General features: G+C 36.4%; 1 protein-coding gene across 1 annotated transcript in view; it reads left to right on the forward strand.

Moving 5' to 3' along the window:
- The window catches only part of BBS9 (Bardet-Biedl syndrome 9), a 578,043-nt gene that overhangs the window by 162,642 nt on the left and 402,321 nt on the right, over positions 1–13,080 (forward strand). Inside the window, exons 9-10 of the mRNA XM_045288670.1 lie at positions 5,100–5,283; positions 5,904–6,033. Of these exons, the coding sequence (XP_045144605.1) occupies positions 5,100–5,283; positions 5,904–6,033 (314 nt within the window). The remainder of the gene's footprint in view (positions 1–5,099; positions 5,284–5,903; positions 6,034–13,080) is intronic.

Genomic DNA, 13,080 nt, shown 5'->3' on the forward strand with positions numbered 1-13,080 from the left:
GGGAAATAAAAATGTCAGAGAAGACAATGTAGAATTCTCTGTGCTATTGAGAATATGGCAGTTTTCCATAGAATTTGGAGGCATCATAATAATAAATTTTAAGAATAACCTTTGTAGTCAGAATTTGAGTCTTAACTTGTACAGTTATGACTTATTATGAGCAAGTTTGTTAAGACTGGGTAAGACTTCATTTTCCTTTTTGCAAAGTAGTGATAATCCCAATTATACAATGCTACCATTAGATATAATTAATGCCTGTGAAACGTTTAGCAAAAGTGTCATCTGATTTTTTCTTTGTTGGCCGCTTGGGGTTTCTCGTTTTTCTTAAGATTTCTGTGGCTTTTTTTCCCTTAACTTTTAGGCTTCAGCATATGATTTTTGTTCTATTCATTTGCAGATATTTATTAATACTAGTCTGTGCCTGACACTGAACATGTAGTCTGATGGCTGTTACAGTTGAGTAAAGATATCCCTCGCAGATACTACGGGTTTAATTTAAATAAACCTAGTTACCATTTTTTGCTTTCCTAGTGCCTATCAAAGTTATGTTTACATTATAGTACAGTCTATTAAGCCTGTAGTGGCATTACAAAAAGTTTGCAATATTATAAGAGTAACCATCAAGTTTTGCTGCTTGATACAGATGTGCCACAAGCCCTCAGTTTGTGGAAAACCCACTAGCTGCAAATTGCACGAAAGAGAAGGGCAGTGACACGAGGTCTGCCTGTACAGGGAAACCAGTGTCCCTTCACATCTTCCCTGTGTCGTCCTTATTTATGAATAAAGCCGGAAGTAGCAGCAAAATTCCCTTTATGACACGACAGTGACTTTGTACGACTGTGATGCCAGTGGGATGTTATTGCAGAGGAATCAGAAATTATCTAGTGGACTTCTTTGAATAAAATTGTTGTGGAGGGCAGTTGATAGCTGCCTATGTTATGAGTTGCTGAATTCGAATTTAATTCTATTGTGGTCAGAGAACATATGGCTGATATGATCTGAAGTCCTTTATGTTGATTGACATATGTTTTATGACCTAGGATGTACTCTATCTTGGTAAAGGTTCATGAGATGGATGAGACTTTCTACTCTTGTAAAGAGTTGCAGTCTTGGAAACCCACGGAGGCAGTTCTACCCTGTCCTATAGGATGCCTGTGAGTCAGAATCAGCTTGATGGCAGTGGTGTTTTCTTTTTCTTCTGGTTTGGTAAATGTGAAGTGTGCACTTGAAAAGAATATGCACCTTTTTTCCTGCACTACAACTATCAATTAGGCTAATTTGGATGGAAGACTTTATAAATCATCTGTATCTTTCTTAATTATCTTATTACTTTTTTTTATAATGTTGAGACAGTAGTATTGAAGCCTCTGACAATAATTGTGGATTTATTTGTTATTCTTGGCATCTTTTTTTTTTTTTTCTAGAAATCTTATCAGTTTAAAAAATATATTTGGGACTTTTCCATCTGATGGAGAAACGATCCCTTTTTATTGTGAAGGACTTTATCCGTTTCTTTTGATAATATGAGACCTACCTCATCTGGCCTAACATAGCCACTTTTAATTAGTGCTACTCTGAGAGATCCTTTTCCATGGATTTACTTTTTAGTGGGTTTGTGTCTTTATGTATTGTAAGCAGCATATACTTAGCTCTCGTTTTTTCTGATACAACATGATGATCCCTGCTTTTTAATTGAGGCTCTTTTCATTTTGTCTGGTTATTCATATAGTTAGGTTTAAATTTGGTATTTTTTCCTATCTATCCTGTCCTGTTTCCTTTTCTCTCTTTCTGTATTCTTTTGGATTAAATCAATATTCATTATGATTTCATTAACTCCTTTGTTTGCTTATTAGTTGTAACTTTTGGTTTTGAAATTTTAATGGTTGCTTTAGGGTTTCCATTATCTATTTTACTTTTGATAGTTGACCTTCAGGTAGTAATTTGCCACTTCACACATAGTTTAAGAACCTTTCTTCCATTTCTCACCCATCAACCTTTGTGCTACTGTGGTCATTTTAATTTTACACGTACTGTAAACTTCTCAATGGCAGTGAGGTTTTCTATAAACTCCACATTACATGGTTGTTACTTTTATTTAAAGTAAATTATCTTTTAATGAGATTTAATTTAGGAGAAAATGATCTTATAAATTTACTCATATAGTTAACATTTCCAGGACTTTTCATTAACTCATGTAGTTCCATATTTTCATCTGGCATCTACCCCCACTCCCTATCCAACACTCCCCCATTATCTTTTCATTTTTTTCCCCTGCCCTGTGTCACTCTTACCTTCTTTGGGAACTTTCATTGTGTGTGTGTGCATAAAATGAAAGTTCCCAAATACACACACACACACACACACACACACACACACACACACACACAGGTATATGCTTTTTAAAGGTGATATCTAGATCACTGCTTCTCTTTTTCATTTTTACAATCTTTTTCTCTCCTTGTTTCATTTGGATCTTTTCCATTCTTATGTTTTAAAATTCATTGATTTTTTTTTTAACTTGTAATACCTAATCTGCTATTAATTCCCGTTTAGTGCAGTGGGACTGGAAATTCAATAGGATTTTTCTTCTTTTATGCCTGTCTTTCATGTCTTTTAATGAACTTTCTGAAGATAAGAGTATTAGTTATAAGTATTATTTTCATGTCTGTGTTTCCTAATTCTAACATCTGTGGCAGTGTCATTTGATTTATTTATGTCCTCATTGTACATATTTTTTATTAGATGATACACAATGGACAATTTCCTTGTTAGATGCTGAGTAGTTTTGTATTCCTGAACCTATTTTTGTGCATAGGTCTGGGACACAGTTACTTTGAAGGTTCAATTCCTTGGGTTTGCTTTTAAGACTAGATGTGTGAGAATATACTTGTTCTCATAAAAATACACCAAAACTCACTACTGTAAAGTCGATGGTGACTACTAGTCACCCCATAAGACAGGATAGTACTGCCTCTGTGAGTTTCTGATACTGTAACTGTTAGTGGGAGTAGAAAGTCCCATCTGGTGTTTTCACACTGTTAACCTAGCCGATCCCACCCCAATGAGTTACCGCCAGGACTCCTTACAGAGCTGATTAGTCTCCATTCCTGACTACTCAATTTTCTCCGATGTATGAGGTTTTCAGGTTGGACAGCGGATATAGGCAGTGTTCTCTGTTCTGTGTAAATGCTGACACACCTGACTTCTGACCCTTTCTGGTGGTTCTTTGTCTGGCTCTGGTGTAGTTCCCTTGCTTGCGTGTGCGGATAAGTACGCCACTGGACATTTAAGAAACTCTCCACACACCTTGCGTTCTCTGCACATACAGTGCTTTCCTTTTGGCTACATTTTCTCAAGAACCCCACTTGGTTTTTCAGGATTCTCAGAACCATCTTATCAGTTTAGAGACTCTGTGGGCATCTGCCTGGGCTTCTCTTCTCTGTGGGAAATCATGAGGCTTTCTACTCCCTTAAAGAGTGACAGTTTTGGAAACCCACAGGGGCCGATCTCTTCCGTCCCTGTATGGTTTTGGTGAGTCAGAATCAACTTCAAGGCAGTGTTTGCTTTGGTTTGATGACATGCAGTAAAACCTTCTCAAAGCTGCACCGATCACACGGCTCACCTCATTTTTTCTTGTTGTTGCTGTCTTTAAAGAATCGTTTTTTATCGTCTGACAATCCAATGACTTGCAAACTGTTATTTCATGTATTTTGCCCATTTTGTGATTATTTCTGGTGAGATAGTAAATTCTCTCCCTATTATTCCATCATAGCCAGAATTCTAAATGTTAATTATTATTTGTTTATAGTCAACTTCTGTAATTTTGAATACTAATTAATTCAGAAACCGGTATATTTCGTGAAGGGGAGTTCAGGGGAGTGGCATTCAGGACCTGAAAGTATTTAGTGAGTCGTTATCAAACTGTTGCTTTAGAAACTTGGTTTGCCTGTCCACTCTGAATGGGTCACAATCTCTTAGACACATAGCAGTCAGAGTTCTAGACCGCAGTATGTATGTTGGAATGCCAACATATGTCCTGTGCAATATGTTCACATAGGCAAGATACACTTGAATCAAATAATAAACGAGTGATTTCTTGGTGTTCACTCTTAATTTAGATTCACACACCTAGATAATTTCTATCTGTATTCACTATGCTGCCCTCCTGCTCTATATAGTTCACACACACACACACACACACACACACACACACACCCACGCACACGATATTTGCTTCCTAGGCCAGCCCTGTTTGGATTGCATAATTTCTTAAGATACTGTAATAGATGGAGTAATACCTAAGGTTGGTCTTGATGGCAAGAAATACACCTGTATCTTTTTTTTAAACTAAAAATCAAGTTCCCAGCTGAATCTTTATGTGGTTTTCCATATTTATTTTTGTATCCATTATTTGTCAAATATAGCCTAACTTGGAGGGAAGTTTTATTTCTTCTTTGCCTAGGTTTTTGTGTATCCATTTCACTGTTATTGCCATATGTGATATACTTGGATATGACTGTCCGCCAGTGTTTTTCAGATTGTATATTACTTCTCCTTTGACTTCGTTGACTTAAACATTTTCAATAACTTGGAAATGAATTATGAAAAACAGTGAATTAACATACCCCTTTGTAATCCATTCATTCAAAGGAACATTCAGTGATCATTGACTGTGTTCCAGAGTTAGGAAAGATGCTTCTATGTGGAGAAGAGTCCAAGTATGTGTGAGTGCATTAGCTTAGCAAATGCTGTTATCTCATATTAAACATTTTAGTTCCAACAATATCAGATTTAGGTTTTACAGATTATTATTATAGTATCAAAGTAAACACAATATGTTTTCAGTGGAAATTTTCAGTGAAGTTAATACCTTTTTATGAATATTTTTGAACCACTAGAGTAGCTAATACCATTTAGTAAGAGATGAGGCAAAATCTGCTAGAATCTATAAAGTATTAGAAATACAGTGATAGCAAAAAAATATAAATGAAGATTACCATTCTTTATATTTCTGTCTGCTTTGTGGTGAAGATTTATATGAAGGTGACTGAACTTCTGTGTGTTTTACAGTTAAATTGATACTGGGTTTTGCTTTGCAGGTGGATTGGACTCTAAATATCGGAGAGCAAGCCCTTGACATATGCATTGTGTCTTTTAATCAATCTGTGTCTTCTGTCTTTGTTCTTGGTGAGAGAAACTTCTTTTGCCTTAAGGATAATGGACAAATTCGGTTCATGAAGAAACTTGATTGTAGCCCAAGTTGTTTTCTTCCCTATTGCTCAGGTGCGTACAAAGAAGTTCTTTTATCTTTCCTATATGCTAAGTCTATGTTATGTGCATCAGGAAAAAACCACACACATATTTTCTAAATATTAAGAAAAATAGCTTAATACTCAGCATGTCATGGATATTTTAGGTTTTAAATTTGAACTGAAATTTGACACACAGCACACTTTAAGTTTTGCCAATCATTTTACTTTGTACAAAATGACTTGTACAATTTGCCTTCAGCATACATTAGTATTTTCCGTAATGCAACTTTTCAAAATGCTTTCAAGAGAACATCAGACACTTAAAGCAGAATGGGGTATAGTAATGTCTAGTAGTGTGAATTATTTTATAGTGAATACCCAGTAAAGCATTAGCTTAAATGTGTTAAAATTAAATGTTAATGAAATGAAAAATGTTGGCCCCTGTCTAGTTATATTTTCCAAACCTGAACATTTATTTTTATTTGTGATTTTGGTAACTTGATGTTGAAAATAGTGTTTTATTATTTAAAACATTTATACATTAAAACCAAGATATTAGAAGCATCTTGTGTCTTAAATTCTCTAAAGGAAATATAAAGTATTGTTGCAAATGACTGTTTTCTTAGTATTCTCTGGACCTTTAACCTACAGTTTCTGAAGGAACAATAAATACTTTGATTGGAAACCATAGCAGCATGCTGCGCATCTATCAGGATGTGACTCTGAAGTGGGCCACGCAGCTTCCTCACACCCCTGTTGCAGTAAAAGTGGGCTGTTTGCAGTGAGTGATTTCATTTAACACAATTCTTATTTTGTTGTTGTTGATTTTATTACTCTTTCTAAGGAACCTACTTCTAGTCTTATTGATTTGATTGCTTTTCTGTTTCTTTATTTTTACTTTAATGTTTCCTGTGATTTTTTCCCTCTGGTGCCGGTGGGCTTATTTTGCGGGGTTTTTTTTTGCAGAGTGTGGGGCAAGGAGTTAATGTTGGACATGTTCAGTTAGGATGTTGACTTTGTATTTTTGTTCCTTTTTGAGGTATGTGCTTATTGCTATTACTTGCCCTATGAGCACTGCTTTTTCTGTGCCTCAGAGGTTTTGGTATGTTGCGTTTTCGTTCTTGTTTGATTCAAGAAATTTATAAATTTCACTTACAACCCAGTTGTTTTTAAGCAGGGTGTTAATTAGTTTCCACATATTTGATCTCTGCTCGTTGATCTTCCTCTTTTTAAAAGAATATCTAATTATATAGCATTGTGATCTGAGAACATGCTTTTTCATTATTTTGATGTTTAAAAACTTTATCGAGGCTTGCTTTGTGCCCTCATGTATGGTCTATCTGTGACCATATAGTATGGAGAGTGTACGAAGTGTGCTGGAAAAGGGTGTTGTTGTTGGGTGGAGTTTTCTGTGTCAGTAAGATCATGTTGGTGTATTGCATTGTTTAATCTTTGTGCTGTTTCTGGTTGCTCTTCCATTCATTGAAAGTACTGTGTTGTTCAGTTGACACTTTAATCATTATATAATGCTCTTCTGGTCTCTCATGATGATTCCTGCTTTAAAATCTATCCTCTCGTGAATTCATATTGTCACTGTACCAAAAATAACTGGTAGATATTCAACCATATCAAGAGGCAGCATATGATTAAGAACCAAAGATACTGAAGCAAAAAGTCTTACAGTCCACTGAAGGCCTTCACAAATAAACAAGGCTCCAGGAATTGATGAAACACCAACTGAAATGCTTTAACAAGCTGATGTCACATGGGAAGCATTCACTTGTTTCTGACAAGACATTTGGAACACATCTACATGGCCAACCGGCTAGAAGAGATCCATATTTGTGCCCATTTGAAAGAAAAGTAACTCAACAGAATTCACTATCAAGCAATATCATGAATATAACATGCAAGTACAATTTTGTTGAAGATCATTCAATAATGGTTGCAGCAGTACATCAATAGGGAGCTCCCATAAATCCAAGCTGGATTTGGAATAGATCATGACATGAGGAATGTCAGATGGATCTTAGCTGAAAGCAGAAAAAAAACTTAAAAATGTTTACTTGTATTTTATTGACTAAGCAAAGACATTTGACTGTGTGGATCATAATTAACTGGATAATTTCTCAAAGACTGGGAACTTAACACTTAATTGTGCTCATGTGGAATCTACCTCTTTGAAGGGGCTTCCTATGAACAGAACAGGGAAATAATGCATGGATTAAAATAAGGAAAGGTTGTATCCTTTAACCACATTTATTCAATCTGTATGCTGACCAAATCATCCGGAAGCTGGTATATGTGAAGAAGAACATGGTATCAGGATTGGAGGAAGGCTTATTTATATATGTGGTATGCAGATGACACAACTTAGTGGAAACAAGATGGACTTGAAATGCCCATAAGGATTAAGGACTGTAAAGAAAACCAAAAGTCTCACAGCTGGACTAAAAGACAACATCAGGATAACAGAGACAAGGTTGTCAAGGATGTCATCTTGCTTGTATCCAGAGTCAGCGCTCATGGACATAGCAGTCAAGAAATCAAACAATAGATTGCATCGGACAAATCTGTTGCACAATTGAAGAACAAAGATGTCATTGCATTCCTTAGCCTGACCCAAGTCATGGTCTTTCCACATGTCTCATGCATGTGAAAGTTGGGCACCTAAGTGAATAAGGAAACATCACAGAAGAATTGATGCATTTGAATAATGCTGTTAGTCAAGAACACTTAAAATACTGTTAGCTGCCAAAATACCGTATATACTTGTATACATGCTGAGTTTTTTGAAAGTTGGGCACCTAAGTGAATAAGGAAGCATCACAGAAGAACTGATGCATTTGAATAATGCTGTTAGTCAAGAACACTTAAAATACTGTTAGCTGCCAAAATACCGTATATACTTGTATACAAGCTGAGTTTTTCCAGCACATTTTTAATGCAGTTTTTGTGGTAAAATTAGGTACCTCGGCTGATATTCAGGTCGGCTTATACTCGAGTATATACGGTAACAAAAAAAATCTATCTTGGAAGAAGTACAGCCAGAATGCTCTTTAGAAGCAAGGATGGGGGGGAAAAAAAAAAGCAGAAGCAAGGATGGTTTGACTTTGTCCAATATACTTTGGACATATTATCAGGAGCAACTTAGTCCCTGAAAAAGAACATCATTCTTGGTAAAATAGAGGGTCAGTAACATAACAACAGTAACATAACAACGGTTGTGAAAATGGCACAGGATTAGGTAGTGTTTCTTTCTGATGTGAATGAGGTCACTATGAGTCAGCATAGCTAGACTATTGTTTAGTTTTAAGTGGTCTTCGGGGGATATTTTAAGGTTTAAAGATGATTCATTTAAAAACGAATCCCTCATAGTTTCAGGGATTCATTTAGTCTCCATGGCTCCAGAAAATCTAGAGTCTGGGAATTTGGATTTGGCTCTGTATTTCCCCCTTTTGATCAGGTCTTATATGCTCTTTGGTCAAAATGTCCAGTAATAGCAGCTGGGCGCCATCCAGTTCTTCTGGCCTCTTGGCAAGGAGTCAGTTATTTATGGAGGCAATTATACACCCACTCCATTTCCTCCTAATTTTCCTGTTCCTCCTTTTAGTGTTCCAGGTGACTAGAGGCCAATCTCTCTACCTGCAATGGCTACTTGCAAGCTTTTAGCACTATGCAATGACCAAACAAGTAGTACAGGGCACCTAGTGAGGCCAATTAACTGGAATATCCCGAGAAACCAGGTCCTTACTCTCCAAACCAAGGAAGTTAACCCTATAATGTGTTTGTTTATAAACAGCCTCAGCAGTTACTATGTATTTACTTATTTATTCTTATTATGTTGCTTCCCATGAGTGTTGGTTATGGGTCCAAGCAAAATGAAGTCCTAGGCAACTTCTTTCTTTTCCTCATTTACCATGATGTTGAAGTGGTTGGTCCGCTGGTGAGGACATTTCCATGGAACATGCCCCATTTGAAGTCAATATTTTCAGAGAAGCTCAAAGATTGGGTTTTCTCAGCAAATATTTATAGGTTCTTGTCTAGATATAACTTACCAGTCAAGGATTCAACAGTAATTATAGGCATTGTGAGGTAAAACTCATGTGTTCACATAATGTGTGTCCTGAAGTTTATCATGCACAGTGGCCCATCACAAACATTCTGAGGTGGCTGTTAGTAGAGTAAACTGTTTCTCATAGTTTTTTCTAGATCACGGTGATCAATGATTAACTATAGATATTGCCATTAGGGTTTTCCACAGTTAATTAGTATGCAACAATAAGTTTTAATTATTCAATTGGTGATTTTTCTTATTTTACATGCTATAAAGAAAAGTGTAGGGATAAACTGTATTTGAAACATTTTAATTATAATTTGTATTACACTTTTCACAGTGGTCATTTCCGACCTTGCTGTCAGTTATTTTTGTTTAGAAGTTGTTTGACATTAAGAGCACACAGTAATTTTTCTCTTGCTCTTTATTATCTTCAGGGTTAAACGGGTTTTGATAGGAACTCTCTTGACTGGATGTGTTTATCTGTAAAGGAAATTGCTGCTACTTTGATATGTCTTTTTTCAATGAATAAGATATATTGGATTTGGATCAAGTTGATGCAATTATACTGAATAGCAGCATTTTGCTCAGAAATAGAGATACTTGTGTCTTCCCGCTCCCGTCGATTTGGCAGTCATAGTCCTTTCCTCATTGCTTACTTTAAACAATTTAAAATCTTTCTATGTTTCCTTCTCCCAGGGTAAATATCATTCTTGAATAGAGAGTATTGGTTTTTAGTTTAATTATGTTAACTTTTATGGGTTAGACTACAGGAATGTGAACTAGTCATAAGGGGGTACAAAAATCAGTAGAGCTTGAATGTGATAATGGTCTTTAAATTTCTTAGTTATTACTGTTTTCTTCTTATTGCACAAAGTAGCTATGGAGCCTGGCTGGGTATCTTACCTCTCCTGTGGTCTATTTCCCAAATGGCCAATAAAGATAGTCATATAGCGGTAATGCTATTCTCTCTAGAGATACAAGTCTACCCCAAGGTGGAATTTTACTGGAACGAAAATGATGTAGAGCTTTCTAAGCTCTAAATGGCAGCCCATATTCATAGTGCTTGAAAATCTTTTTGCAACTCATTTTTCACTGTAAACAACTTGATCTGACACTTTATTGTTTTTCTTCCTCAGTGATGTCTATAAAAATTACTTATTATAAGTTAAATATTTACACTGTATTCTTTAGCTATCATTTTTGATTTTGCCCTTGACCAGAGTAATTTTCTCCCTTTTCAAAACTCTTCTATCTTGGAGGCCTAACTCAAATAGCATAAATAAACCTTCCCTAGAATTGGTATAAAAGTAAAAACTCTGTACTGGTTACATATTGTGCTACAATCCTCACGGTCGGCAGTTCTAAACCGCCAGCACCTCCTTAGGTGAACGGCTGGGCTTTCCACTCCTATAAATAGTTACAGTCTTGGAACCCCACAGAGGGGAGCGCTGTGAGTCAGCATCGACGTGATGGCAGTGAGTTGTGAGTTTGAGACTTGCTCTGTCGGAATAGACTCCACGCGGCAAGTTTGGTTGGTGTCCTTGTTCCCACCCTAATGGTCTCTCCTAATTTTAAATTATTTTGGTGGCTGCCATGTGACTTTCTTAACTCCCCAACTACATTATACTGGCCTGTAAAGCAGGGCACTTTTCTGATTTTACATTTCACACAGAGAATCAGTCAAAAACCTGAACACATGGTATATGCTTCGTAACTCCTTAAAAATTGTGATTTGTGTGCATATGATAGTTTCTAGAAAGACCTTATAAGATTTTTCATTGAAAACTTTTTCTTAAAATATGCGCTGAGGTTATTTGTGCTTATGTAAAATTCTACAATGTATCAGAAAACACGTGTGTGTGTATGTGTGACTTTGTGTTTATTTCAGTTTTGCCAGAATCCAAGAATGAACCATATCTTTTTCTCATGACAGGCAAAGTGCTTGACATAAATTTTGTCTTCTTTCTTATTTTCTTTCACCTCCCTCCCCATTAGACATACAAACATGAGTATAATATGTATTTTTGCATGCACAGGCGTACACATGCAACACACACACACACAACATGAGACAAAGTTTTGCCATCCTTTCCGCTAAGGAGCATTCTGGCTGTAGTTCTTCCAAGACAGATTCATTTGTTCTGTTGGCAGGCCAGGATACTTTCAATATTCTTTACCAACACATGTATCATATGGTTCATATGTATCACATGTGTGTTTTTTTCTGTCTTCTTAAAGTTCAGTGTCCAACTTTCACATGCATAGGACACTATTGAAAATACCATGGCTTTGGCCCTGCTCTATACCCGCCCTGAAGAAGGGAACTCAGAAGATATGGGTGCTATAGCAAAATGTGGTGAGGAATTTATGTGGTCCCTGGCTATCAGATAAAATAGGGTCTGGAGTCTTAAAGGCTTGTCTGCAAATAAGCAGCCATCGAAGTGAGATGTCAATTAAGTCCACATGGAAGAAGCACACCATCATCAGTCACTGAAGGATTGGAATCCATATACTCTGAAGTCAAAGGAGGGATTAGTATCAGCCTAAATTGTGAGAATCCAGTGTGCAGAAGGCGATGGATGGCAGTGGGAGCCCAAAATCGATTTGTGGAACTACATAGGAAAGAAGCCTCAGGAGAACTCGCCCTATCTGAAATTGAGGGATGGGAGGAAAGTGGTCACTAAGCAGAGTACTTGGGAGAGAGGAGTATATCTGACCTGAACAGTTAAAACTTTGTCATTAGATCCCCTCTATAATGTAGGCTGGACAAAATTTTTCTGTTATTTTTGGTTTGTATTGTTTTGCTCATTTGTATTAGGGCATATTTCAGGGGTGTTATGTCATTGGAGGTGACCCTCTTGAAGTTGCGTTATATGCTTTTCCATTTTCGGTATATAAAACCCAGGCTTGACGAACCTATAGGGACAGCAAGTAGCGGGTAGGGTGGCGGGAGGTATAGTGGTGGGGGTCGGGTAAAAGAGACGATGTCAAGGAGTCCATGTAGAAAAAGAATGTCTGGACACTGACTGTGGTAGCAATTGTACAATTCTACTTGATGTGATTGAATTATGGAATGACATGATATATATACTAAATCCCAATTAATAATAAATTTTTAAAAAGAAAAAACAAAAATACCTTGAGTCTGGTGTACCTTATTCCTTAAAGTAACATCCTTGCTTTTCAATACTTTTAAGAGATCTTGTGCAGTAGATTTACCTAATGCAACACATCATTTGGTCTCTTTGTGGCTGTTTCCAGTACTGGTTGTGAATCCAAGCAAGACAAAATCCTTGACAACTTCATTCTTTTCTCCATTTATCTTGATGCTGCCTTTTGGCCTAGTTGTGAGGAACTTTGTTTTCTTTACATTAAGTTGTAATTCATACTGAAGGCTCCAATTCTTGATCGTCATCAGCAAGTGCTTCAAGTCCTCTTCACTTTCAGTACTTACTAATAATTGTTGAATATCAAGTCTTATAATTTTGTTTTTCTATGTGTAAACTTAGACATAGAATAAAACCTACAAAACAGAAAGAAACATGGAATAGAAAGAACTTTGCTTAATTTTTATTTCCAGCAGTGTATTTTAGTTTCTAAAAGATTCCTTTATAGAAAGAGCTGGAAGGCAAAGGGTATTTATAGAGCTCTAGATAAAGACATGTACATATACAAATATATTCTATGAGGATGGGGAAATAGATCTATGAACCTACATTTATAGGTTTAGTATTAAGGTAGCAGAAGGACATTGGGCCTCCACTCAAG

The sequence above is a fragment of the Echinops telfairi genome, unplaced genomic scaffold, assembly GCF_000313985.2.
Source record: "Echinops telfairi isolate 266 unplaced genomic scaffold, ASM31398v2 ScPeMD7_23;HRSCAF=83, whole genome shotgun sequence".
Taxonomy (NCBI): Eukaryota; Metazoa; Chordata; class Mammalia; order Afrosoricida; family Tenrecidae; genus Echinops; species Echinops telfairi.